Source organism: Notothenia rossii (genome assembly GCF_949606895.1).
Source record: "Notothenia rossii genome assembly, chromosome: 5".
NCBI classification, from domain to species: domain Eukaryota; kingdom Metazoa; phylum Chordata; class Actinopteri; order Perciformes; family Nototheniidae; genus Notothenia; species Notothenia rossii.
This window is the reverse complement of record NC_136903.1, coordinates 7,986,547-8,014,464: the sequence shown is the minus strand read 5'-3', so window position 1 is coordinate 8,014,464 and position 27,918 is coordinate 7,986,547. Positions and strand designations below refer to the sequence as shown.

The following is a 27,918-nucleotide window of genomic DNA, read 5'->3' as shown; positions in this document are numbered from 1 at the left end:
TGGCTTAAGGAAAGGACATCCATATACATATGATATTAACATCTTAGTTCTATAAGAGAGGGCAAAGAGACGATATATATAAAAAACCCTGAGAGAAATGTGTAATTGCGATAATGGGCTATATGAATACAATTTGATTGATTGGTTATAGGACAGGAAAAAGGGTATCAACATGAATTTGTTCTAAGCCACTACCTCCTAACTGTATATCAATCTCTCTGAATGAAAGACCAACACATACATTGTCAGTAAAACACATCTTTTATCTGTGTCCACCAGCATCAAGTGGGTAAAGAGTACCACGACCGAGGGCCGCGCATCAACCTGACCTTCAGAACCATCTTCCCCGAGCCGGAGGGCCACAGGCCGGGGACCAAGCTGAGGTTCACACCCAACCTACCATAGATAGCCAGGTACTAAAGGCTGAGGGAACTGTCTAGAAGTTATTCTAAATGCTAAAATACCGATCCTCACAATTCTAGATCAGATGCAGTGTGAACAAGACTTGCATCTCATGAAGGGTGGAGAGATGGTGTAGTGTGTGAACGTCTCTGTCCCTCTCAGTGAGCTTGAATCAACACATTGTAAACACTTTTCTGAGTTACAGTATGACTAAGAGTTTAAACAGGATTTGCATAATTGAACTCTAATAACACTGCAGTCGTGACCAATGTTTCTTTATCAGATATGAGCGTATTCAGGGAAGCTAAGCAGGTAAATGGGTGATAATGAAGGTCTACAGGCTGGATAAAATGTCAGCTTTGCATAAAACTTTATTTATTTGTTCAGCACAGACGGTTGTTTCTGTTTAAGCAATTTGATCAAATCTTTGGTTAGTTCGCCAGACTTTAATTCGGACCCAAATGACTTGCTCATGTCTTTTGACAAAGTGTCCCACTGACTGCACAGAAAGTCACTGTTGACCTCAAATGTCAAACACTTCCTGCCTTGTTTATCTTCAGGAGCTTTTGGCGGAGAACATAGTTGCCATTAAAAGGGAAGGAACAAGTAAAGTGGCCACTTAAGGCAATTAAAACTCCATCACGACTGGAATGAGTTAATTGTACTGTTGAACACGGTTTGTCCCTCAAAGAGGTGATTCAGGTTTTCTGTAACTCCATGTATATTTTAAAGAAGCACATTTGTTAGAGTTAATCTAAGGTGGTAACCCAAGTGTTTTAAGATGGCATAAGTTCAAGTTCTCAAGTAGCAAAACATGCATTTTCAACAGAATATCAGAATATCCTTGAGTTTTCAGTTCATACACAATTTAAAACATGAAAAGATAACAAATAATATACACTGCAGGAAAAGGAAAATGATCTTAAAGTGTCATAATGTTAAAGAGAACACAATATACAAAATATAATGTGAGTTTATAATGGTATAGGAATACTATGTGTATGAGATGTATACTTAAAGACATGGAACAATGGATAACCAGTCCAAATGCATGCCTACAGTAGTGTATGCCTTTTAAATAAATAAAGAAGGCTTTGCATATACTACCATCAACCTAGTGACACGTTAACTACTGTAGTAAAAGCACAGAAGAATCCCACAGCCATAAAGGGGTTTGAACAACCTGAAATAAACATGATAAATTAACGGGACCTACTAGTGTTCTTGGCAAAGTCACCAACCCAGTTCAAATGTGAAGCGTTTAGTCACACATTCATAATTTTCAGTTTGACGTACAGTAAGGTATTTTTTGTTTTCTGGATAAGTTCCATGTGGATTTTGTTCAAGCATTAAATAACTATTGTAATAAAGAAAGCTAATTAAGTTCCTTTCCAATAGAACATTGTTATGGGAACTCAGGAAAGTACATTTTGAAGGGGGTACGTGTTGCTTTAACACCTCCTGGTTATTAGTTGCTGCTGTTTTGAAATAAACCATTACTTCTCTGACATTTCTTCTATTGTGTCTTATATTCCAAAAAGTAGATGTTGGTCAATTCAACATACATTGTTTAATATATAATGTTGAATTCAAACCCCTACTTCTTAGCATCTCTGTAATTGTATATGGCACAGGCAAGTTTAAGCGACATATTGTGTTATGAAAGGAAGTTTGTCGTGGAAATGTACAGCAATTTGAGCATAATGTTTGCAAAACACAAGGGTCAGTGAAAGGCTCTTTAAGACTAGGCGTTTTATTGTCACTATACACAAAACCTGTGAAAAGGTTTTAATGAAAAATACTTTTTGATTATTATATATTATGTTGTTTTTAATTAAATCGTGTCCCACAGTGCAGAAATATTTACAGACGGTGTTGCAACCCGCTGCTGCAAATACACTCTTTACAACATCAGGAGGATACGTCCCCAGCTGACCCAGAAAGAGACGCAGGTTCTGGTCCAGGCTTTCGTCATCTCACGCCTAGACTACTGCAACTCCCTCCTGGCTGGTCTGCCTGCATGTGCCATCCGACCTCTGCAGCTCATCCAGAATGCAGCGGCTCGTCTTCAACCTTCCTAAATTCTCCCACACCACGCCGCTCTTCCGCTCACTTCACTGGCTTCCAGTAACTGCTAGAATCCACTTCAAGACACTGGTACTTGCGTACCATGCTGTGAATGGATCTGGCCCTTCCTACATCCAGGACATGGTTAAACCGTACACCCCAGCACGTGCACTCTGCTCTGCCAAACAGCTCGCTGCACCCGCACTGCGAGGGGGACCCAAGTTCCCATCAGCAAAAACACGTGGGTTTGCTATCCTGGCTCCAAAATGGTGGAATGAGCTCCCCATTGAAATCAGGACAGCAGAAAGCTTACACATCTTCCGGGGTAGACTGAAAACTCATCTCTTTGGACTCCACTTCGAGCGATAGAATTACTAACAAAGCACTTATATACTAACAAAGGACTGGATTATCTAAAGCCAGTTGAGTAGCACTTGAAATGTTTGGCTCTATGAAACCTGATGAACTTATATGATTCTGTTTTCCTCAAGTTTGTATCTTCTTGGTCGAACGCACTTATTGTAAATCGCTTTGGATAAAAGCGTCAGCTAAATGTAATCTAATGTTAAGGTGAACTAATATACTGACAAAATATACATGTGGACTCACTTTCAGACACGCATGCACTCTTAAAAAAGACACATGCATGATGTCAAGACAGTGTTGGGTCAGGTCCTTTGTATCATTGGCTGTCATTCAGTACGCAGTGTGGAAACACTACAGAATTTTGCAGATAATTAACTTTTCTGTTTTCTTAATTGAGGATCACACTCGTCTCTCCTGATGATATCTTCTATGTTATTATATTAAGTGATTAGGTATCAAGGGTTTCTTTAGGCCAATGCTCCATTTCTCAAACTGTACTCTATACTGGTGGAAACTATCCATGGGATAGGAGCTTTTGGCTCAGGCTGTATGAGATATGCAGATAGAAAACAAGCCTTATATCATAAGCAGACACAATCAATTCATTTGTATTAAAACAATGTAATGTTATACTTTACTTAAACCTTGCAACCCTAGTACTATTCCCACTTTTTTTTTGTTCAACATGGGAGGAATTATCTACTTTTGCAATGACCAATTATTGTCTGGAACCAGGAAAGGTTAGTATAGAGACTTAACGGCACAAACCATACGATTTCAAACCTCAAAAGGGTAGATTTAAGTAACTTGGTAAGTTTACACACCTTGTTTGTACACTTGACACTGACAAGACTTTGTAAATGACATGAGTACATTCAGCACTTACCATGGCAACAACTTCCTGATCATCACCTGACTTACTTTGGTCTTCTGAAGTCTGACGTGTCCAACATAATCTTTTCCCGAAGTTCCAGACAATAAGAATCATAAACCCAACACCCACTCCGCCATTAGGACTGAGCAAACGGCTTGTTAGCGTGTGAGTGTGATGGGGGCATGTGTGCGAGCGTGCGTTAATGAGGGCGACCCGCAGTGTGTGCAGCAGGTTGTGTAACAGGTTGTAGTACTTTGTTGTTGCAGTGGAAGAGAGAAATGAGCCACGCTGTGCCCGACGTTCACTGGCTCCTTGATGCTGGCCCTCCTGAGGCTCAGATTGGGACATTTTGTACCGAAAGAGAACGCCACACCACTGATTCGCTCCGTGCTGAACATTTTAATTTGATTCGGGACATCGCCTTATGTTCAAGACTTCTGGGCTAGTGATTTTGCTTTTATGGGAAAAATGCTCTGTTGCAAATTGGCACCTGCTCACTAATACAGGTTGTTCTGGTAAATGGAGTGGTGTGGAGACTCATAATCAGAACAATTGAAGTGGAAATAGGAAGAAAAAACCAACATGCACTTTAAAATCTGGTTGTTAATTGTGAACCTACAGCCTTAATTGTTCCTCAAACGAGACACAGTGATTGAAAACATATATTTTTTATTGCAGCATGCCGTTTATTTATATTAACTGTCATTTAATTTACAATAACATTAAGTTATTTTTATGGAAATGTTTGGTTTATTCTTTTATGTCTCTGAAGTGTTTGGCTCCAAACACCAAACGGATCATTGCAGCATTACCCATAATCCCTTCTGTTTCAGCCCTGTTTCAAAAGTGCTGATTCTGTGTCTGTTACTTTAGATCAGGGGTACTCAAATACAAATGTTAAAGGTCCAAAAAAATGTTTTTAATAAGACAAAGGTCCGATGATTACGGTCATTCAACATTTTAAACAATTGCAACAAGATTCTTAACACGAGGTTGCAAAAACAAAAATAATCTGTGTGCAGCAGTTTTCATTGTTATTGCGTCTGTGCTTGATCCCTCAGAGTCGCAGAGCTGCACAGTTATGAATAAAGGCAGCCGCACCCTCTTTCATTCAGCATTCCCATCATTGCTTTATAAGTGTCTTGCCCCCTTGTGTGTCCACTGAGGTTCGTCAGGCCCAACTCATCTTCAACAAACTCCCCCTTTGCCTCATCATAAAAACTCACAAACACCAGCAACTGAGCATTGTCAGTGGTGCCAGTGGACTCATCCACAGCTAAGGAAATGCACTGTGCATTTTGTATTCCATCACAAAGCTGATTAATCAAATCACCAGCCAGTATTTATGTTCTTCTGGTTGCTGTGGAATCTGAGAGGGGGATTTGCTTTATTTGACCTGTCATTTCCTCTTTTTGTTTGCCTTCAAACATGGTCTCCATCACTTCAGTCATGCATTATTTTATACTTCAGTTATTATCCAGTGGAAAGTCCTTACCTACTGGCCTAGTTAAAAAAAAGTGGTTACTTTTTTTTGGCTGGGCAGTGTAGTTTTACACACCGTCTTATTTGACTTTCTCAGGACTTAGAACAGTTTTTTGGGGGCAGACCCCCACAAAGAAAAAACTCGTAAGGTCATCATCTTAACAGTTTTGTATGCTCATCCCGTGAGCAGAGCATCATGTCTATTACAGCTGAATGCCGCGATTACCATTTTGTTCAGCAAAACGCCTCACCAAATTAGTAAGATCCAAAGCTTTAGTGCGTTTTGATTCAATGAACAGCCATTGATTCAATGTACAGCCAAACTTGACAGTCTCTTCTCTGTCATTGTAGACCGCAAATACCTCATTCCTTCAGTACTTAGGTCCGAATCAGTCTATGGTCCGAATGCTTCTCGTTTTGCGCCGTACCGTTCAAATGAAATCGCCGCCAATCATATTTCAACGCTCGCGCCATGGGTTGACGTGCGTTACAAGACGTGTGTCTTGTGCTGCATTCACTTGCACTCGGACATTAGAGACGTTCTCTCATAAATGTCCGATGAGCCACAACTTTTCTTTCAAAACAAAGCTGCCAACTGGGTGGCAAGGCCTATTTTTAGGGTGGCAGTTGCCACCCCATGCCGCCCCGGGGTCCCCGGTAGGTGAAACTAGGCTGCTAGCTACAGTACAGATGCAACTAGATGAGCTGTTAACTCTCGCTCTGACTTTTTTTTTTTTAAACACACATTTTTCCCACCCGCATTCCGCGAAGACCCGCCCTACTGTGCCTCTGATTCGCAGAGTGTTGGTGGGGGGGAAAAAACGCTGACGGGATGCTGAATGTGATTGGACCAATGCGTTGACAGACACACACAGACACACACAGACAGACAGACAGATAGAGCGCTGTTTGTACACAGCGGAGAATTTTGACTCGTTGCGTTGTCTCAAAAATAACACAGATAATACAGATAATACATATGAAAAGTATAATTTCGCTCAGAGTCCAGAGACAGTTGTCGTTCGGTCCGGATCCGGACCGGAGTCCGGACTTTGAGGATGCCTGCTTTAGATGAAAATAAGGAGCCCCTCCCCATGCCCCTCTGAGAGAGATTTGGTTACAAAGAACTCAATGGTGCTCTAGGAGGAGATTCAGGTGAATAGGGGGGGGGGGGGGGGTACCTTGGGTGGCGATTGGCTAATGGTTACACAAGCCAAAACATCGTTATGACATCAAGTGGCCAAAATCTGACCCGCTCATTTTCAGACAGGTTTTTATATAAATGGATCAGGACAAAAAGAGAGTGAATCTTTTTTCCTGAAACTTTCCGAATCTCTTTACGCAGAGGGGACACATGTTGATGTAGAAGAGACATGGAGAAGTGGATTTTGCATAATAGGTGACCTTTTAAGTTGAATTTGCTATTAAAGCTGCAGAATGCCTAAGTGCAAAATGCTAACACACATTTAGTCTTACTTAAATAACAAACAAAACATCTGATCTGTATGGGGCCAACTTGTTTCCCGCTACAGTTTCAGAATTAGACTCCGTCTTCCTGTATCTGCAGCACTTCCCCAGCTCAGTCTTGTTGATGTTTTCCACTCTGCCTGGAAAGGAACTTGGCGTGTGACTCGATAGCTAGCTAACAAGCTGCCTGCATTCCTGTGTTAGCCCCTGCTTGCTGGTTTCAGATCCCCACACCTGTTGTGCAGAGCTGGAAACATTTGGGTTTGGATTTACGGGAGCTGTGGTTGTTGCTAACTCCTTTTTGGCTTTTGTTGGAGCCACCGTATGGATCACAGCTGATTAGGCCGGGGTCCAGAGTATTCATGTCCTTCTGTTTACTGCCTGATCTCCAGCCAGTCTGTGGTCAAACATCAGCAGACAGTGAAACGTGAAATAATATATCATGTTTCACTACAGGGCTTTAGATAGGCTGCGTGGTTTCAATGCAGGACATTTACATTTTTAGTACTACTACTAAAAAATGAGCATTGAAAGGATCAAAAATATTTCCTCCACCACTGACCGTGACAGTGTTACATGAAGTTATTATTAGCTACACATTGACCTGCATATTTATTCTTAATTAATACCCCAGCTGTGTTAGCCTATTCTTAAATATGGCACAGTTTGTTAAACATACTATCAAATGAAAACGGCACGTCTTCCGTCAAGGCTGTATTCAAGTACTCCTTTGATGCTCTCGTTTTCTAATTGGAAAGTCGTTTTTTCCGCTTTGGTGTGTACATGAGCTTTGTGGAAACAACATGGATGCTACAAAGATGTGCAAAAAAAAACAAACACGTTGATAGCTGTTTCCGAGTTATTGTTATGACTTTAGGGGACGTTCACTTGTTTTTCTTTCAGTCGGGAACTTTTAATGCCACTTTTATACAGTTCAAAAGCATTAACAATTACTGAAGTTTTTTTCCTCTGAAGGTTTTCAACTTTACTGCGAGTGTCAGTCCCAATCATGCTCTATTGTGGAAACGCTGCAGGTGTTGGAACAGTAATACATCAGGTTAGGTTATTGCAGCGAAATCATGCCTTCCTTTGTAGAGCTGAACCCTAAAGTGTATCACAACAATAACAACAAGGCACTGTGTGTGTGTGTGTGTGTGTGTGTGTGTGTGTGTGTGTGTGTGTGTGTGTGTGTGTGTGTGTGTGTGTGTGTGTGTGTGTGTGTGTGTGTGTGTGTGTGTGTGTGTGTGTGTGTGTGTGTGTGTGTGTGTGTCTTTTGTGAAGTTAAAGTCACACTGATTTGTTGGGAAGCTACTCTTGGGTCATCTTGCAGCAGCCTCTCTCTGGTCCAACCTAACTCTAAATGTTTAGACTTGCGTTTAGACTTGCGTTTAGCTGCTGGGCTTTAGATGCATATCAGTCTATTGCTGATAATAACATTTTTTCTTAGGACAAAGAGTTGCAAGCTTTTCTTCCTCCTCCCTTCCAGCCATCAATCCTCCGTCCTCTTCTCAGCCTTTTGTACAAGTTGGAAGTAAACAGGTTTACCTTTGAGCACATTTGCCTTTATATAACCTTCAAAGATAGCCTGTTTTGTACATTAGGTGTGCTTTGCTACATTAAACATATCACTCTATTTGGAATATCTGCTGTTGCTGTTTTATTTTTTAAAGTAATGTTCTGGGGTCAAACTAACAAGCTTTGCATGAATCTTTCCTGTTCCTTTTTTGGTGAAAAGCAGTAGCATTTGTATGTGTCAATCCTTCATATTTGTACTTGAATGCCTTGTTCTAATTTTGGATTTGATGAAAAATTCAGCCACAGTTGGTCTCTCTCACAGATTTGGGATCCGCCCCCTGACCTGTGAGGTCACGTCTTTCCTGTGTGATTCAAGCGGCTGCCAGTAACCTCTCGCACTCATACACGTCACGAGTGGCATCCTGATACTTAACAGCTGATTGTAATGCACGACTAATGTGGTAACAGTGGATACGCCGATTCAGAGGGAATACTTTGTATCTGTGCTATGATTACTAAATACAGAGAGTTTTTGCAGGACAATTTTGGTCGCAGCAATTGGTCCCCTGAAAGCATGCTCCTATTATTGGATCATTGGCCACAATTATACTTAAAGTTCCCATTTCATGCTTTTCCGGTTATTACCCGTCCCCTTGTGTGTTATGTAGCTTTTTCTGCATGTAAACGGTCTGCAGAGTCAGAAACCCTCAAAGTACACCCTGTAGCGAGTAAAACTCTAACACAGAAAAGACCTGTCTATGCTGCCCCAGAACGCCTCGTTGGACATTTCTGTTTTTCTTCCTGGGTACAGTGACGTGCCCATACCCAAATGGACCAATCCGTGGAGCTCCTCACACACACACACACACACTCTCTCAGCGGCAAAACTGTGACGCGTTTGGGGGTGCGGGTGCTAGTGGAGCCTCGCAGATGGGGGTGCTGCAGCCCCCTCAGCACGACATTGAGAAACACTCTTAGTAAAGAGAAGACATCAACTCTAAGCAGCCTCCCATCAAGACTAAGTATACAGCTCCCCTGAAAGAGCAGTTTGACCCTAATCCTCTGTGTATTAATGAGTGGAAAAAGATGCATAGTGCAACCCCAAGATCGAACAAACTGCAAAACAAATCAATAACAATCAAAACCCCACATTTGAAAGAGACTTGACACTTTGCAAATGTGGAAAGAGTTGCATGTCTTCAGGTTTTGTGCATTGACTTAAATTGAAATATGATCTACAACTGAGCGGTGGCTAATACCTACGCAGAGGACATCCTTCCATGTGGTCTAGTACAAATTCGCCTGATAAACGTTTCTGGCCATATGCAGCTCAGAGCACCATTTTTAAAATAATTGTAATCAGGGGAACACCTATTGATGTGATCTGAGGAATCAGATCACAATCCAAATGCAACCTCAGTGCTACTCGAGTGCATTCACCTCTCTACTTAAAGCTGTCCATTTGTGATTAGATCATAACAATTGCATACTGATGCCAAGTACTCACGCGAATTAGGAACATGTATGCTTTTCCTGAATACAAATCGGAGCAAAACGTTTTATTTTCTATGTTACACCGCATTACATGTGTGACACTTGAAAACTTAATTGAGTATGCATGTGATTGTTCAGCGTAAACAGACCCTGTGTTCCGGGATGGGAATCCTTCCCAGTCTCCCAGTCTATAAATAACCGAGTTGTCCCTATGGCGTCTTCCTGACTCAGCCTCAGAGGGAGAGCAGGGAAACCAGGCCAACCCAGGGAATGACGAGCTTATTGCTTTACACTAACCTCTGTGGCTGTCTCGTGTATTTTCAAACAGAACTAAAGCTAACTGTCTTTATAAAAACTACAACAGCGAGTGATGTTAGTCAAATACTGCATATTGAAATGAGCATATAGTTGTGAATTATGGTGACTATATTTCTCTTGTTTTTAATTGTTTTGGTAATTTAGTTGTTTAGCCAGCCAACTAATACTGACCAAGTTAGCATTTGTTAGATTGTGGTAAAAAGCCATGGACAGGCAAATTATACTGCTGTCTCTATAATATGACTTTGTATAATGTTGCCTGTCGGTTCCAAAAAAAGTGTTTCTCCAGTGCAGGGTCACGTCCAAAAAAGGAATTAGTCACATACATATAACTGCATGAGAAAATCTTCTTTTTGTGTGACGGGCCGGCTCAGATGATTGGTCATGCTTTTTACAGTACCACGGCTTCCACAGATGACATTAATGGGTTTTTTGTCAAAGCACTTAAGATATTCATTGCTATCGGGATGTTAAAGGGAGGGAATCCTCATGACACGCATTTTTAAATAATTATCATCCGATAAAAGACCAGTCTCTGCCAGTCTTTTTTTTAATTTTTGTATACGATGACGTTATCAGTGATTTTAAGCTGATTTAATTACCGAAATAACATTAACCCTGTGGGCGGCGCCATGTTGACGAGTCACATGACTTATTTTTACCGGAAGTGACGTGACTATGCGTTTGGTGTCGAGGACAAATTGACTTATGTGCTTTGTTCATGTTATTTACTCTAGTTACTCTCACAATTCTATTGAAATATGCCTCATTGTATCGCGAAACATTGCCACAATTCGGATAGGAACAATCCACGGAATGCTCCGTGTGCACGTGCACGTGCACGTGTGCTCCGGAATTCTTTCTTTATTCGATTGATTAACTACTATGGAATTTATTCAACTACATTGTACCATTATTATGTTAGGCAGGGCTGACAACACTCACGCATTGAGCTTGAGAGTCACGCAATTAACCCATATCTCACGCCGCACTTGCCTTTCCTCACGCTAAGTTTTCGTTCAAAACAAATGTATATAAATATAAAAATAAAGTGAAGGAACAGCAAACCGAGCGGTCTACGAAATGAGACGGTCTTCTGGCTTAGTTCAGTAAAGTTGGAACGATATTGGAAGATTCTGATTTCACGGATCAATAACTCATGAAAACGTTATTCAGACACAAATGACGTATCCTAAGTACCGTGGTAAGGTTGACAACGAACTACAATCACATTTTGATTTTTTTTTAAAAGCCAATACGCGCCGTCCTCCGAGCTTGGCACATTAGATTGTTCTCTATCCGCAGCCGGAGAAGAAACGAGTGCTCTGCTCAGGGACCGTCTGCAAAGTGCAACTCCGAAAAAAGAGAATACAATAATATTCAATCACTATTATACATCTTATTACTACCAAACTCACCACACACATCAATAGTCTCCTGGTGGTCATACTACAGCAAGGAGTTTGGAAGAATATGCTTTTGAATAATTTTGGGGAATATTTATAATGTAAAATCTTCAATAAATATGGCATCATCTTAAATAACTTTACTATTATACAGTATATTTCTACCAAACTCACTATTTGCATTGTTGTTGTTAGCATCTGGTTAGCTTAACGGATATTAAAAGCTGTTTCTAAAACAATGAGAGGGAGAGCTCTGTCCTGTCAGACTGAGAGCTAACTACAGCTCAGTGAGGTAAGGGACTCTGTTTAGATACTTTAGTCTAGTTATCTCAGTGGGTCTCATACGTTTTGGTCACCATTTATGAGAATAAATGAAAAACAGTTATGAAATACTATATGACAGTGAAACAAGAATACAGTTTAAAAGGTGAGTGATTTGTAAAATATCCATAAAGAAAAAGAAAATCTGTTTACCATAAATTCATTTTTGCTCTCAAAGTGCACCAGGTTGATGCATTTAACTTCAATATTTAAAAAAAAATATCTTCCCGGGGGAGCATGTCCCCGGACCCCCCTAGAGGAGATGAGGACCCCCCCCCACACACTTATAAAATAGCACTTGATTGTAAGAGTTGCGGGTACACTGTGTATGTGCGTATTCCACTGTAGCGCCCGGTACATTAATGGGAAACCCTGTACATGTTCAATACATTTGTAACACTGTACACATGAACGTTTCTTTTTTCGGTTCACCAAAAAAAATCTCACTCCAAGCTGAACTCAAATGTTGGCAGCCCTGTGTTAGGAATCCTAGCCTACATTGTTCTATAAAGAGTGCATTCTGTATATATGCTTTTTGATTTATTTGATCATGGCTATACTTAGTAAAGTTTTGGTTTTGAAAATTATCTGTCATTGTCCTTCATGTCCTTGCCATGCAATTGTAGACAGAATCCATTTGACACGCTTTAGAATTAACAACCATTAACTTCTTATTGAATATGGTCGATACAGAAATACTCCTGTAAATGACTGGTTGTGCAAACATTGCCATGAGATTGAGGATGAAAATCATTTCCTCCTAGAATGTAAACGTCATTATAAAACTTTTGATAAAGTCAATTCAATCTTTAATCCAGAACTTCCTAACCAAATACAATGTCTTTAGTTGATATGTCCATTAATAATAATAATAATAATAATAATTGTAAAGTATATAATGCTAAGAAGAAAGGGCTGTACCCGTCAAATGTACCCACCTTTCATTTATTGGTTCAACCAAAGAGGTGCGTTTCACATCCTTCATGGCAACCAGTGCTGTTCTAAATACATTCTTTTCTAACACCACAGTGTTGAATTCCCTGTGTAAACATATGCAATCCAAGTCGTCTGTGAACAGTTTATTTTCAAGCTCTTCAAGCTCATGACAACATATGTTCATAAGAGGATTGTCCATGGCTACACACCGATCGCAAGTATACCATTCATGTACAGGTCTCCCTACTCGCCCCCCGAAATCAATTGCACGAGTAAAGGGATCGTCTCCAGCAAGATCACCGTGCTGTTCATCCTCATCGTCACTGTCCCTGGATTCCTGACGGTTCTGGCCACTTGACTCGAACCTGTATGGCTGAATTCCCCCATCCAATCTCTCCACATTGCTCAAAACTTCTTCCTCGGCTGACGAGTCCGAACTCAAATACTCCGCCATGTTTTCGTCGAATGAGCTGTCGTGTTTACAAAGTGAACGCATAGATGACGTCTCGACCTAGTTTTTCGGATCATGTGACTACTGAAAATGGCCAAAATGGCAGCTGCCTGACGGAATATAAAGGTTTTGATAAAAAAAAGAGCTATAAAATCATTATTTACCGGGGAATATCGCAGATTTCTTCAGGGTATGGTTTAAACATAATGTTTCACTAAATACTGAATTTTTATTAACTATCTAATGACTGGAGCCTTCCTTTAAGAGCATTCCATGGAATATAACAAAAAGTGTATCTCGAGCCGGTTTCTCAAACTTACCTACCCCACCTTTAATTATACAACCTAATGCATAAGCGTCCCACTTACAGTATAGGTAGGCTTCTAATATCAGAATTGTGTGAATCTGTGGTTCCTTGGCTTAGGGTTAGGGTTAAAAGGGTTAGGGTTAGGGTCATGACAAAAACGTGACTGTTCATAGATGAAGACAAATGTTGCACTCTCTATTTGTTTTTTCAAAGTATTAATTTCCTCCAACTCGTCCTGAGTCATGAGGGGGTGCACCAAGAGCTGGCAGCCATGAAAGCAGTTCAGCATGTGGGCAACAAATTAGAAAAAGTCAGAGATTCATGACCAATCGTTTTTTCAACAGACTTGTTCGCGGACACTAAAGAGATTTGTCCAATAATATTAGTTTGATGATTTTTACAAATCAGTCGCCTTCATGAGCTACATTGCACCACTGAATCAGTGAACACTTTAATGGCTCTAAATCTCAAGAAGATCTGGTACTAAATGATCCAAACTGTTTCTAATTGTCTTTTCATGTTGCTCCAACTTCTTATATATCGATTAAAATCATTGCACAATATTTTTCCTGCATGATTTTAAGTAGATCAGGCAGGATGTATTTTAGCAGCGTACCTGAGATGTTATGTGACTTCCCAACTTTGGTTCCCCTCCTCTTGCTGTCCCCTGACATTTGGGTTTCCATGGTAACAGGGCCGTCCCATTGAGGGCGATCTGTTGTCCGGGAATGTTGCCTGTGGCGTGTTCCTCACCTCCTGACCCACGGACGTAGATAATGGGTTTTCCTTGACTTTTTGACTTTCTTTCTCTCTCCCTCTTTCTCTCTTTCATTTTTTACACTTTCTTCTTCCGCGCACTTTGTTGAAGACATTACTTTGGACATTTGTGTCGATAAAATATATCATTTTCAGGGTTATTTCTGTTTGCAAACCAGCAAAACTCACTTTTCACAAACTAAAACTCAATAGGCTACTAGAGTTATTCTATATTCAAACAATTTCAATTGATACTGAACATATTGAAAATGCTTTCTGTTGCAGAAAAGTTGTTTAGTGTGTCCTCTATCCTACAATTCATCTTTGAACATTAATGAAAATAGATTGTATCTAATAAATATACGCAGATCCAGATCCCGTACCTGTGAAATATACATTGTAAAAAAACTCACCCATAAAGAAAGTTTCAAACACAGTACATTATTTACTAAATGTTAGACAGTGATGAAATCCAATACAGGCAATGTGTTGATTAAATTAATATAACTTGTTATACTAGATACAGTATCTTCTGAAGACCATGCCAATACTTAGTTTTGTGCAAATCTATCCAGTAGAGATTATGAGATATTTCACAGGATAAGACACACACACACACACACACACACACACACACACACACACACACACACACACACACACACACACACACACACACACACCATGTATTCATCACTTCAGGGGACATTACATTGACTTACATGCATTTCCTGGAGACTTGTCCTAACCTTAACCATAACCAACACATGCCTAACCCTAACCCTTACCCTTATCCTTATCCTAAACCTAACCAAGTCTTCACCCTAAAATTAATGATTCCCCTCCAATTTGTCCCCATAAGGAAAGCCAGTCCCCACACGTGACTGTGTAAACAGATTTAAGTCCCCACAAGTATAGTAATGCTAGGCCACACACACACACACACACACACACACACACACACACACACACACACTCACTCTTAGACTCTAATGAAGTTACACATAGTGAAAGTCGAACCTACTTGTTAATTACAATATCACTTTATATGATTCCTCTTCTGGCGTATGCCCTTGTTTCCAACCATGTTTCATAACCAGGACGGTAGTATTTATATATATATATTATGTCACTGACAGTGGCTCATAATTAATAAGTGGCTCATAATTGTGTAGCACTTTTTTAAATATCAGTAATTAAATTAATAATGCACCTTATACACCTTTTATAACTATTGCATGTGCATAAGAGATGCTTCTATTTTTAAAGCTTATTTGTGAGCAGTGATAAATACCGGCATCGTTTTTACTGGCTTGTTTGGATTGGTTGGTTGCACAATTGTTGTTCTTTGTGACACTAAACCACATGCAATTTATTTAATAAATCCAATGGAAGAGAGGGAAGATTAATATGATTCAAATAAGCTTTCCATATCGCATGGCCCTGCAAACGTTTGTTAATGTTTTTTGTTTTGATGTCCTTGTGAACAACACATGCAGCCTTGGCCAACAGTTTGAGAAAAACACAACGTCCCCAAGGACACACACAGTTCATGCTCAAAACACTTCTCACTCGCAACAAACAAGTAACGAAACACTTAGGATAAATCAAGGGTGATGATATAATATGAAAAATCAAGCGGGCACACACACACACACACACACACACACACACACACACACACACACACACACACACACACACACACACACACACACACACCTATGGTTAAACTGGAATGACATGTGATGTCACTTGACTAAGCAGCTGTTGGCTTGATCACGTGTGACCTTATATCTACTCAAAATAGAGCAAGGTATTTGCAAGTTCACTTCCGCGACTTACCGTGTGTGTGTGTGTGTGTGTGTGTGTGTGTGTGTGTGTGTGTGTGTGTGTGTGTGTGTGTGTGTGTGTGTGTGTGTGTGTGTGTGTGTGTGTGTGTGTGTGTGTGTGTGTGTGTGTGTGTGTGTGTGTGTGTGTGTGTGTGTGTGTGTGTGTGTGTGTGTGTGTGTGTGTGTGTGTGTGTGTGTGTGTGTGTGTGTGTGTGTGTGTGTGTGTGTGTGTGTGTGTGTGTGTGTAAGACAAGACACAGGGTGACCTGATCCCCATCTCACCATCTTGAGGTTGCATCCAGGAATGTATGACAAAATCTGAAATAGACCATGCGGTCACTCCTGAAAGCTCAAATGTGGCAAAGAAAAGATCATGAAGTCAGCCATTGAAACGCAATAAAGTTGTCACTGCAGTGAGACTGATCGTACGTGGTGAACATGCCACAGTTGACGATACTACAAGTTAATTTTAGTAACTGCGAATGTAATGTTAGTAACTTTGCTTGTAATATTACTGACTGTGGATGCCCTCCTGAGTTTCTGGTGTTTGTGTACATGTTGCCTTGCCAACTGTGACACTAACTGCAATTATGGATTATGATCTGATCTGTAGGTGTGTGTCAGTTACTTATACATCCCCCTGCTATCATGTATGTGCATTTCATACGTTTATTTTATAAAGATACATAAAGAAAACCATAATGTCTAATAATGTTTATGAGCTGATACACAGATAATGACATCCTACTGTAACTAATCATTTTAATTATTACTATTTTCTATATTGAATCTGTTTTCAGAGCTAACTTTTGCTTGTGTGTCAAGGACAACGTTCACACTACAGGTTTGTTTTAGGATACATGAAGTATATTGGGGTATTTAGACCATAAAAAGCCCTGCGTGTTGGTAGGGGAGGGATGTTTCAGGAAATGGTGAGACGAGGAAATAATAGTTCCATGAATTTGAAGCCTATTGGACACGAAAGTAGTGATGAAAGGTTTATAAAGCTACTCTCCAGAGCATTTTACTGCTCTGGAGAGTTCAGTTATGCTATATCGTTTGACATCATTACACACAGTGTCACTTTCAACATCCTGAATTGATACCTATAGGTGGAATTAAGAAAACAGCTCAATAATTACACAGAGAGATCCCACTAATTATCACATTAGTAGAGACAAATGTAATGTTTACGATCTCTTTCATTGAACCCTGGTCCAGATACAGTTAGTACAAATATTAGTTTTAGAACGTCATTGTGTTTATTTGTCAAGCCTCACACCAACTAAGTGCGTCAGTCTATGGCTTCACTGTATGTGACGAGAAGAGATGTCTGCTGAGAGATTGCTGAGAAAATGATTACTGAACTTTGGGATTTTTATCCTTTGAAGACCATTTACATGCACAAAAACCTATATAACAGGAAAGGGACAAAAAGCGTAATAGGCCCTCTTTAAGCGTTCAAATTACTTCATATTACTAATTACTTAGTCAAGAGTGTGTTGATTGGCTCAGGAAGTGATCAATGCTTCTGAAGAGAATATAGAAAATGTGACCCTCATTACATCGATGTCACTCTGATAGAAATGTGCCTTTGAGCGCTGCAGTGTGACTGTAACCCGACAGATCTGCACCGCCCTGACGTTCCCCCGTCAGAGAGGACACTGATACATTTAGTCGTTACGGTTAAGAAGACGTGACATGTTGACTTATGTGAGTCTGGGGCTTAATGATGTGTTTGTGTTTCCTTGTTAGCTGTGACATCCTGTGACCATGACATTACAGGACATTCGTCTCATCTGCAAACATTTTCAAAATACATTTTCACACATTTCTTTAGGCAAGGCAAGGCAACTTTATTTATACGGCACCTTTCAACACAAAGCAATTCAAAGTGCTTTCCAAAAATGAATTTACATGTATTCTTTATGCATTTTGGATGGATGGATGGATGGATGGATGGATGGATGGATGGATGGATGGATGGTATTCTTTATGCATTTTAGAGAAAGATCGTTTAGAAATAGTTACCTCAAACATATGTCAAATGTTTTTACTACAACCTCTAAAATGTTGCTTTAAAGGATTTCGAAGATACTTTACATAATTAAAATAACTTAGAAATCAAATTTGAAAACCAGGTTTATTTTGAAGAAAACATGTATTGTTACGGGGACGAATATTACAACATAACTTTTGTTTTCATGCTTCTCAAGAACACAAAGAAAAAGGTTGTTCACTTTTATAATCCCCAAAACGGTTGCCTCTCCCTCCATGGCATTGCATGTTAACTTATCTTTGGTTACTGTGACAAAAGTTTCTCAGACATTAGGACGTTAGTGTGAGAACGTATTATAACCTATTCTATTAAAGGTGGGGTAGGTAATTCACTTCAGAAACACTTTTTGTTATATTCCATGGAATGCTCTTAACATCCCGATAGCAATGAATACATTAAATGCTTTGACAATAAATACATTAAAAAATGTCCTCTGGAAGCCGTGGCGCTGTAAAAAGCACGACTAATCATCTGAGCCGGCCCGGCTAAAGTAACTGGATGGCCTACCTGCCTGTCAGCCTTCCATCTGTGCACAAACTTATCTCTGCCCTCATTGGTCATGTGCGCGTTCGTGTGTGTTGGAGGAGGGGCTCTGTAAGGAAGGGGCAGATTTTTTCCGGCTGTGTATTTTCAAATTACTACCTTGGTTGCTGATTGGCTAATGGTTACACAAGCCAAACAAACGTTATGACATCATAAAGTGTCCAAAATCTGATCAGCTCATTTTCAGACAGGTTTTTATAGAAATGGATCAGGACAAAAAGAGAGAGAATCTTTGTTCCTGAAACTTTCAAAGTCTCTTTACACAGAGGGGACACATGTTGATGTAGAAGAGACATGAAGAAGAGGGGACACATGTTGATGTAGAAGAGACATGGAAACAGTGGATTTTGCATAATAGGTGAACTTTAAGGTGAAAGAAACATGGCCCCTTTAAAACCATATCATTAATTTGACTGTGCATTCATTTTTCAGAAGACAAAATACTGTTTTTGCTGTAGTATATCTACTTAGTCCTGACTTTGGGAGGCATACAACTTTTTCCTTGACTAACAATTTAAGCATTCGCATTATCATGTTTGTAATTTCAGTTGTCTATTTTGCAAACTATATATACAGTCTATGGTAGCAATTTTTTCACTCAGTCATGTTGTGTTGAACTTTACAGACACCGATACCCATTTGGATTGTGTTATATTGGGTTATAATAACATTTACTTTGATTTGAAAATATAAAATATCCAGCTTGAGTATGTCAGTAATTGTGAGGAAAAGTAAATTCATCCCAAACAATGGATGTTTAGAATTCCATAGATTGGCAACTGCGTCCTATTATTTTTTCCTAACCTTTTGAGGCTCTTTAATTGACACTTTAATGAATGAACCTTAATTTGGCTGGTTAGTTCTCACCCATATTTAAGCTTCAGGCAAACATTCCCTGAATCTTGCAATAGATACGTCAGACAAAGAAATCCTCCAATATAATGCAGTGCAACAGAGAAACTCTCCGCCCTGCAGATACCAACATCGTATCCCACCTCTGTAACTCCTTCAGCTTTAAGCAGCTATATATCTAGCAGAGATGTACCCCTACAGATTTACACGTGTCATGTTATTTGAGTGTTTCCACCTTGACTTTGGTTTGGTCCACTTTTCTCCGTGCTCTAATTCTGAATCTGTCTCACTGCTTTTCACGTCTCCATTTCTGTCTCCACCGTCTTCCCCTCCTTCTGTGTCTAAACCTCTGTCACCCCTACAAGCTCATCAAACTTCCTCACCCAGGCATACACACACATATTCTCTCCTCGTGTGTTTATTTTGGTGGAGTGACTCTGACTGGTTTACTGCTCTGAAGGCCGGAGCAGTGACAGAGAGGGAGGGGAGTGGGAGGGAGCAGAGAGAGAGAGAGAGAGAGACAGTGAGTGGGTTGTGAGCCGCTATAAAAGAGAGAGCTGGAGCTGTCGGTGGCATTCACCTCAGCAGACTGAGACTCACACACACAAGAGAGAGAAGAGACATCAGCGGAGGAATCACACCGAAGAGTGAAATCTAGAAGATCAAGAGCAGTTCAAGATTTGTAATCTTCAGTGGACTTGGAGGTTTAAGGAGTTCTGTTTGAATTGATTTTGCTCAAACTCTTGCTTTGTGATTGCTCCTGAGCAACACTTGAAATAGGAAATAGCAAGGAAGGACAATTGTGAGAGCTGCACACTTTTTTGCAACTAATTGCACATCAATTTTGGGCTTCTTCTCCACCAATGGCTGCAGTGCGTCAGATGGTCATGGAGGCCTCAGGCTTCCACGTCCTGCCGGCCCACCTTATGGCCTCGGCCATGGAGGAATTCCCCCAGCAGCTGCCGGTCCCCAAGGGCCCAGCGAGGGGCAAGAGCCGCTCCCGGAGGCCCCGTGAGGCGCGCTTCAAAACACAACCTGTCACCTTTGCTGAGATCGCAGAGGTGGAGGAGGAGGGGTCCTCCCCCCTGGAGGAGGAGAGGGCACGCCGCTCCTTCCTGCAGTCGCTAGAGAACCTGAGGCGGAGCACCCAGACCCTCCACTGCCCCCCGTCCGCCCCTCACAGCTGCACCCCCACTCCCAGACACGCCAGTCTGGACTCCAGTGACTCCGACTCCCCCCACTGAGATGTGGTGGTCCCTGTTCCTCCCTTTCACCTTGACGCCGCTTCAAAGGAGGCCAACTGAACTGAACCAACCTGGCCTGCTACTGCTGCCTGCATTTATTATATACTAACATATCAACATACAGTATGCACATCTGTAAAGCCTGTGCCACAGACTGGTTAAAGTGCTGTATAGATATGATGAGTGAGAAAGTAGCAGGTGACGCTGTGTCCAACACACTCTTCAAATGTATTCCTTTTCTACTGTAGACGTCGACGAGGAAAACTTGAATGATAAAAGCTGGTTGAGATTCTTTTCCATTTTAAAGATGTATAGGTATTTTTGTTTCAATCCAGATTTTTCTACTTGACCGGTCACCATAGAGAGTTCAGTTAGACTGACTTTCCACACTGTAAATACTTTGACTAAGCAATGTAAGCAATGGGAAGCAGCAGAGAACCATTACAAAGCTTTTCAAGAGTTCGAGCTCTTGTTTTCCGGCTTTTCCACGCTGAATGAAATCTGCTCATCACAGAGCAAACACAATGCCTTTCTAAATGTCTTTATTTATTCTCTTATTTTGTTCATAACCAAGTGGAGTTGTAGATGTGATATTTGACTGCTCTTTCTGACTTCTAAAGTCTACTCGACTTTCAAAGAAAATCATAACTTTTATTTTTGTTTTACTTTATACATATATGTTACAATGTTTGTTATGTACTTTAATAAATATTTTCAAGTATTTTGAGTCATTCTCTGTTTCTATTTCTTATGTAATCACTATTAAGAAAGTGCAATTGCTAAAACCAAATACCATCAGTTGCCAATGAGTTATCTTATTTAGACTTTTTGTACACTGAACAAAAATATAAATGCAACACTTTTGTTTTTGCTCCCATTTTTCATGAGATGAACTCAAAGATCTAAAACATTTTCTACATACACAAAATAACAATTTCTCTCAAATATTGTTCTCAAATCTGAAAAAATCTGTGATAGTGAGCACTTCTCCTTTGCCGAGATAATCCATCCCACCTCACAGGTGTGGCATATCAAGATGCTGATTAGACAGCATGATTATTGCACAGCTGTGCCTTAGGCTGGCCACAATAAAAGGCCACTCTGAAACGTGCAGTTTTGCTTTATTATGGGGGTCTGGGGGGGTCCGAAAACCCTAGGGTTAAACCCTAACCCTAACATGTCACCCATCTCCTTCGCATAAAGTTGATCAGGTTGTTGATTGTGGAATGTTGGTCCACTCCTCTTCAATGGCTGTGCGAAGTTGCTGGATATTGGCAGGAACTGGAACACGCTGTCGTATACGCCGATCCAGAGCATCCCAAACAAGCTCAATGGGTGACATGTTCTCTGACTGGTTTTCGGACCCCCCCAGACCCCCCCAATAAAGCAAAACTGCACGTTTAAGGGTGGCCTTTTATTGTGGCCAGCCTAAGGCACACCTGTGCAATAATCATGCTGTCTAATCAGCATCTTGATATGCCACACCTGTGAGGTGGGACGGATTATCTCGGCAAAGGAGAAGTGCTCACTATCACAAATTTTTTCAGATTTGTGAACAATATTTGAGAGAAATGGTTATTTTGTGTATATAGAAAATGTTTTAGATCTTTGAGTTCATCTCATGAAAAATGGGAGCAAAAACAAAAGTGTTGCATTTATGTTTTTGTTCAGTGTATATTAAGTAAACTTACACTTAAGTACAACCTGATTTAAACTCAGTCAACTATAGTAAAACAGATGTATGCACATTTCAACAAGGAAATCCAAAGTGCTTTCCAAACAACATTCAATCAGAGTGCAAAAGAAACACTTTATAAAAGCACATTTTAACACACAAAATACAATAAAAAGCCAAAAGAAATACTATTAAAAACAACACGTTAAAATGAGAAAAAAATAGAGATCCTAAAGGGGTTTACTGCAGCTGGTTGTGCACGGGGTACATGGGAGTTTTTCAATCGTAAGGTCAGCGGTTTGACCCTAAATCCCTGCAGCCAATAGGGAGCCAGAGTGGATGGTAAAAGCAGCAGTTAAATACCATGTCATGTGAGAGCAGAGGTGTAAAGTAACTAAGTAGATTCACTCAAGTACTGTTCTTAAGTACAGTTTGGAGGTTTTTAAGGTAACTTTAGTTACTTTACAGATGTGGATGAATGATGTGAAATATAATCAACTCTTAAATTAGACTTTAGTTCCACCTGGAGTAAATTCACAAACTACAGTGCAGTATGCAAAGTCATTCAAACTAGCTGCACTTTACCAGCTTTGATAACACTAATGCATCAATCATTATAATCAAAACATATCCTATATATTATCTGCAGAATGACTACTTTTTTTTTTTTTTAAGTATATTTTGATAGTAACTATTTTCCTACTTTTACCTGAGTAACATTTTGATTGCAGGACTTTTACTTGTAACAGAGTATTCCTACACTCTGGTACTTCTACTTTTACTTACGTACAATATGACTACTTCCCCCACCTCTGTGTAAGAGAGACATTGTCAGGATTAAGCAGAGGAAGTGAGGAGACAGTAGGCGGTGATGTATAGCCTTTAGTGGCTCTCCATCTTGAGTGTTATTGTTAAGATAAGCTGACGTCTGACCCATGAACACAATATTTATGCTGCATGCTAGCTGAGCTGGTGACGTACTTTCAGTAATGTCACGATGTCATGAGTGAACTCAGCCACAAACACCAGCGTCATGCTGAGAGGAGAGCCCTCTGCACACCTCCCTCCTGCAGCCAACAGGCCTTCTCTCCTAATCCACTCGGAGACAAGTGATGCATGATGACTTCTCGGAGAGCGAGTGAGCGGCTTCTTGCAGACGGAGACGGTGCTGAATCGGGGTTTAGTTGAGATTCTGTTTGGGTTGCATTAGGCTTGACTAAGACTAGACTCTGATTAAGTACATCTGTGAGATGGGAGAGACGTTATCTCCAGACGTATTATGGTTTAAGTGTTGGACTGTGATGCTTGTGTCGTGAGGAGAATCCCAGAGGTACACAAACTGGAGAGATCATGAAGTGTGAGGCAGACACAGGTTTGACTTATTCCCAGCAAATCCCTCAAAAAGGATTTAACAACGTAACACTTTCTGACTTCCTTACACCCTGTCTATGGCACTTAGACTCGGGCCCATTGGTTCCAACAAGGGACGTTCTGTAAGTCCTCAAAAACAAGAAATGAATAGTGTATGTTGTTTCATCTTTTTATAAGAAAGGGTCATCTCTTCAAACAGTACGGCAAGTTTTTTGTTTTTGAGTATCAGTCAAAAAGGAGTCTGCATTTGACAATGGGCCCCTGGACACAAACATTCAAAATGTCCTTCCTACAGTATACATAGTGGCAAGACGAAAATACATTTGAGTTGTTAAGCATCTTATTGTGGTCGTTTTTATGTGTCTCTTTGTCATAATTATGAGTTTCTTTGTAGCTGATTTGATCTCATTTTAGTCTTTTAGTATTTGTTATTCTTTGGGTCATTTTGAGTATCTCCCTGGTTGGTACGAGTCTGTAAGGAATACAGAAGAATATTACATATGAGGATATGGATGAGGATATCTGGGCTTTTCGGTGGCAATACAAAAATACAAAATATTGTCAGCAATTATTTCAACTATCTATAATATATAATATAATATAAGATAATAATATAATATATTCAACTATAAAAGAGGCAAGTAAAGCAAAACATAATGATAACCCCTGACGTGCTGCTGCATCTGACACACTTCTGTAAACAACAGCTACTTCCTGTCTCCCAACCAATGAAGAGGATGGATAAGCACCAGCTAGCTCTCCTCATCTCACCTCTCCTCTCCTCTCTCACACAAACACACACGTTAGTCATTGTTTGTCTTTTGCCCGTAAAGCTGTCATACTTAGAGTAACCACTTCCACTGCAGAATTACTGCCTGTGTTCACGTGTGGCGACGCAACTCTGGAAGCATTTGCGTCACTGCATTTCTGCTAAAGGTGTGTTGGACAGTTTGGAGATAGACAGAGAGGAGAAAAACATATTTGTCATCTTTTGGGGTGACAGATTGATCCGCTTCATGCGTCCACTTCCCGCCTTCTTTCTCCAGCAACCTAGTTTTTGGGCAGAGCAGATTAGGAAGTGTGTTAAAGCGTCACTGTAATGAACCACATGTATGAGGATATTTCCCTCCTAATTACTTTCACTGTCTGATTCAGAAAACATGACAGATGCTTAGTGTCTTAAAACATGAAGTATATATTATGCTTGATTATATACCCAATTTTTTCAAAATGAAAAGTGAGGAGTGTCACTGCCTGTAGACTTTTGCCTCAAAATGAAAGCCTGCTATAAGGACAATAAGGCTTTTCACTTTTTTTCTTAAGCCTTGGAACTGAATTACACAATGGTTAATTAACCAATCAGTTAAAGAACAACATCTGCAGGAAATCAGTGTAGCGGAGGTCATGTTCCTCTGTGACGTGCATGGTGTGTTGGCCTAGCCAGAGCTAACAACCTGACAGATGACATGAGTGCATAAAAGGGCAATTGTGTGTGAAAAAGAACATGTAGCACATGGAACAAACTGTACGAGCTGTCAAAGCATCAGGATGTCTGAGGGAGACAGAAAATACGTAATCTTGTTAAAGTGCCTATGTTTTCTTCCTTCATTGCAGGTGGGATGCCAAGAGGTTTGAAAGGCAACATCACTGCTTTAAGTGCACTTTAAGTGTAATGGCAGTGTGTTGGCCGGAGTCTGAGCAGACAGGATGAGACAGAGCCGAGCGCAAACATCTTCTTCGGATCAACAGCTGTAAATTACCAAAATATATATAGGAAGTGCTCTGTCATGGTGTGCAAGAATGAACAGATATTTGGATATTTCATGCTTAAAGTTTGTGAAATGAAAAGCATTTACTTTTTAATGGTTTGATGTGCCATTGTTTTATTCTTTAAATTAAAGCACCTTCATGCTTCCTTTAGAAACTAGGACAATAAACGTAATTTGTTGCTGATTTCTGCTTTAAATCGCTTTCTTTTTGTTTGTTTGTATTTATATTTGTGTTCACTGCTTAAAGGAATCCCACCAAACATGAGTTGTGTGATCAGTAAACAAAAGAGACACCAAAACATGTCTTAATATTGACACATACAACAGGTCATACAGGGACATACCCGACTTTGTTTAAGATTAAAACAGTATGTGTTTCTAATAGTTTTAATGATGAGTCACAGACTGCTCTGATCAGCTGGACTTTAAGATAGAGACATCTGATGCAATAAGAAAGGTCCCCGGGGCAGTACAAAACATGTATACTTTGCTTGCTTTTATGTGAAATGGATATTCTGTATGTACAGCCATTTATTTTAAATGTGAAATTAAAATGATATGTAGTTTGCCCCTACTCCCATTATTTTTGATTTCTGGATAATAACATCTAGCTATTATATTGTCTTTTTATTCTCGGTTAATCTAATTAAGTGCACCAGGTTTTTACAATTTGGGAATCACTAAATAAGGGTCACATCATTAGAAAATGTCCTAAGAAAAAGTAGAAAATGTCCCCAAAACAAACCAGTTCTCTGCCTTGTTTGTATTACAAACACGAGCTGGGAGACCAGACTGTTGGGTCAGATCAGAATTTTTTTTTCAAGATGGCACTCAATGAAGAATGTTCTACTTCTGTGACGTATAAGACTGTATTTACATCTTGGCTCGGCTATTCTAATAACTACGCACTCATAAGCAGGTCAGTATGATACAAAATGTGGTACCATATTTGCTTTGGAAAAGAGTCCTCTCTGCCCAACTGAGTGCATCTGCTGAGTGATTCCATCAGCATGGAGAGCATTATGGCAGGAAGCCTGTTTGTTCTTTGGTGTGTTTTTACTGTTTCGGTCCCAGAATTCACAATAACACGTTTACTCTAATTACAATTTGAGGAATCTGTTGACATTTATAGCATTGGATGTATCATGAAAACTTGCCTGGTTGTTTCAATTAAGGTATGCAATTCACTTCAAGCTGAATCGTTTTAACCTTCTTAAGAATAACACGAGAATGAACAACTTAGGGAAAACATAATGAAGAATGAAAGTCAAGAGACAACTTTGCTGCAACAAATAAAAAAAAAGGTATGCTCTATACAATTGCTGGCCATTTTAGGATATGTCAGACTTGGCTTGTCAGGCGCAGCTTTACATTGTCAGACTTTTTTAAAGTATACTTTTTTATTTGAACTTCTATGTCTCTGTTGTCATGGATAGATAGTATGTAAAAGATTCCCATTTTTTTTCAAGTGTTTAAATGTTCTGACTACTCAACATGGCCACTATTACTGAGTGTACTGTCATTTATGAGTAAATACTTATCTACTTTAGAGATTTATGTTAACGTATTGGACTTCGGCAAGGTCATCAGGAATCATCCTCTGGGGAGCAGGAAGGGCACTACATTTTATGACAAAACATCTCAAAGTTGAGAAGACATCGATTTGGAACTCAGCAGTCACTGTTCATTAACAACGTGATTAAACGAACACCTATTTGTGGTGGAAATGTTCTTTAATGTCTATTTGACTTCCCATTCACTGTGACAATTTTTCATAACAGTTATGTTACGCACTTTGACCCCTGGCCTTGACAAGGATTATGTATGCGTGTGTTTGTGTATGTTGTGCACACACTGTTTGTGCATTCATATCCTATCGCAGCATTCTCCTCAAAGCATCCCTGACCTACATCCTGGTATCATGACTGAGGGGGTGTCTGGTGTGGAAGGACCTATGGGAAGGACACAGAAAGCAGAGTCAGGAACATCAGCTTCTGTTATCTTTCACTCTATTTCAAAGCTTTTCTCAGCTCTTCATCTCCCCCTGGTGATGTAAAAGAGGTGGATATGGATGCAAAACAGACGGTGACCCACATACCTCCTCTGATAATAATAATTTTTTCTGGTTTGCCCTGAAGATGATACACTTATACTGTCCATGTGTTTGGACAAAATGACCAAAAATACAGCCAGTGTACAGCTTACTTTCACATGATAGGCTTCTGCTTTTCTCAAGGATTTTGGATCATGGTTTATTATGATGCATACATTGTCATTATACATTCTGAAAGGTTAATGCACAATCTAATTTATAATAATGTGTACTTTGTGCAATTAAAGCGGTAAACTAATTACAGATTGAGGACTCAATTCAATGTGATTTTTCTGGTTAAACTCAGAGCATCATACTT

General features: G+C 40.0%; 2 protein-coding genes across 4 annotated transcripts in view; both read left to right on the top strand.

Moving 5' to 3' along the window:
* Positions 1-25,691, top strand: part of alkbh3 (alkB homolog 3, alpha-ketoglutarate dependent dioxygenase) — a 39,276-nt gene extending 13,585 nt beyond the window's left edge. Inside the window, exons 10-11 of one of the 3 annotated variants that reach the window (XM_079685460.1) lie at positions 280-413; positions 25,353-25,691. In XM_079685460.1, the coding sequence (XP_079541586.1) occupies positions 280-405 (126 nt within the window). In that variant the 3' untranslated portion in view covers positions 406-413; positions 25,353-25,691. Of the gene's footprint in view, positions 1-279; positions 1,913-2,254; positions 2,378-25,352 lie in introns of those variants that run through there. The other 2 variants (XM_079685461.1, XM_079685459.1) reach the window with 2 other exon arrangements.
* Positions 20,010-21,413, top strand: cUnh11orf96 (chromosome Un C11orf96 homolog). Its single transcript, XM_079684413.1, has one exon. The coding sequence runs from the start codon at positions 20,312-20,314 to the stop codon at positions 20,690-20,692; it is 381 nt and encodes a 126-aa protein (XP_079540539.1). The 5' UTR covers positions 20,010-20,311; the 3' UTR covers positions 20,693-21,413.
* Positions 25,692-27,918: the final 2,227 nt, after the last annotated feature.

Bases quoted from the DNA above. Each gene is read 5' to 3' on its own strand.
- cUnh11orf96 (XM_079684413.1), top strand. From the start codon at position 20,312: ATGGCTGCAGTGCGTCAGATGGTCATGGAGGCCTCAGGCTTCCACGTC.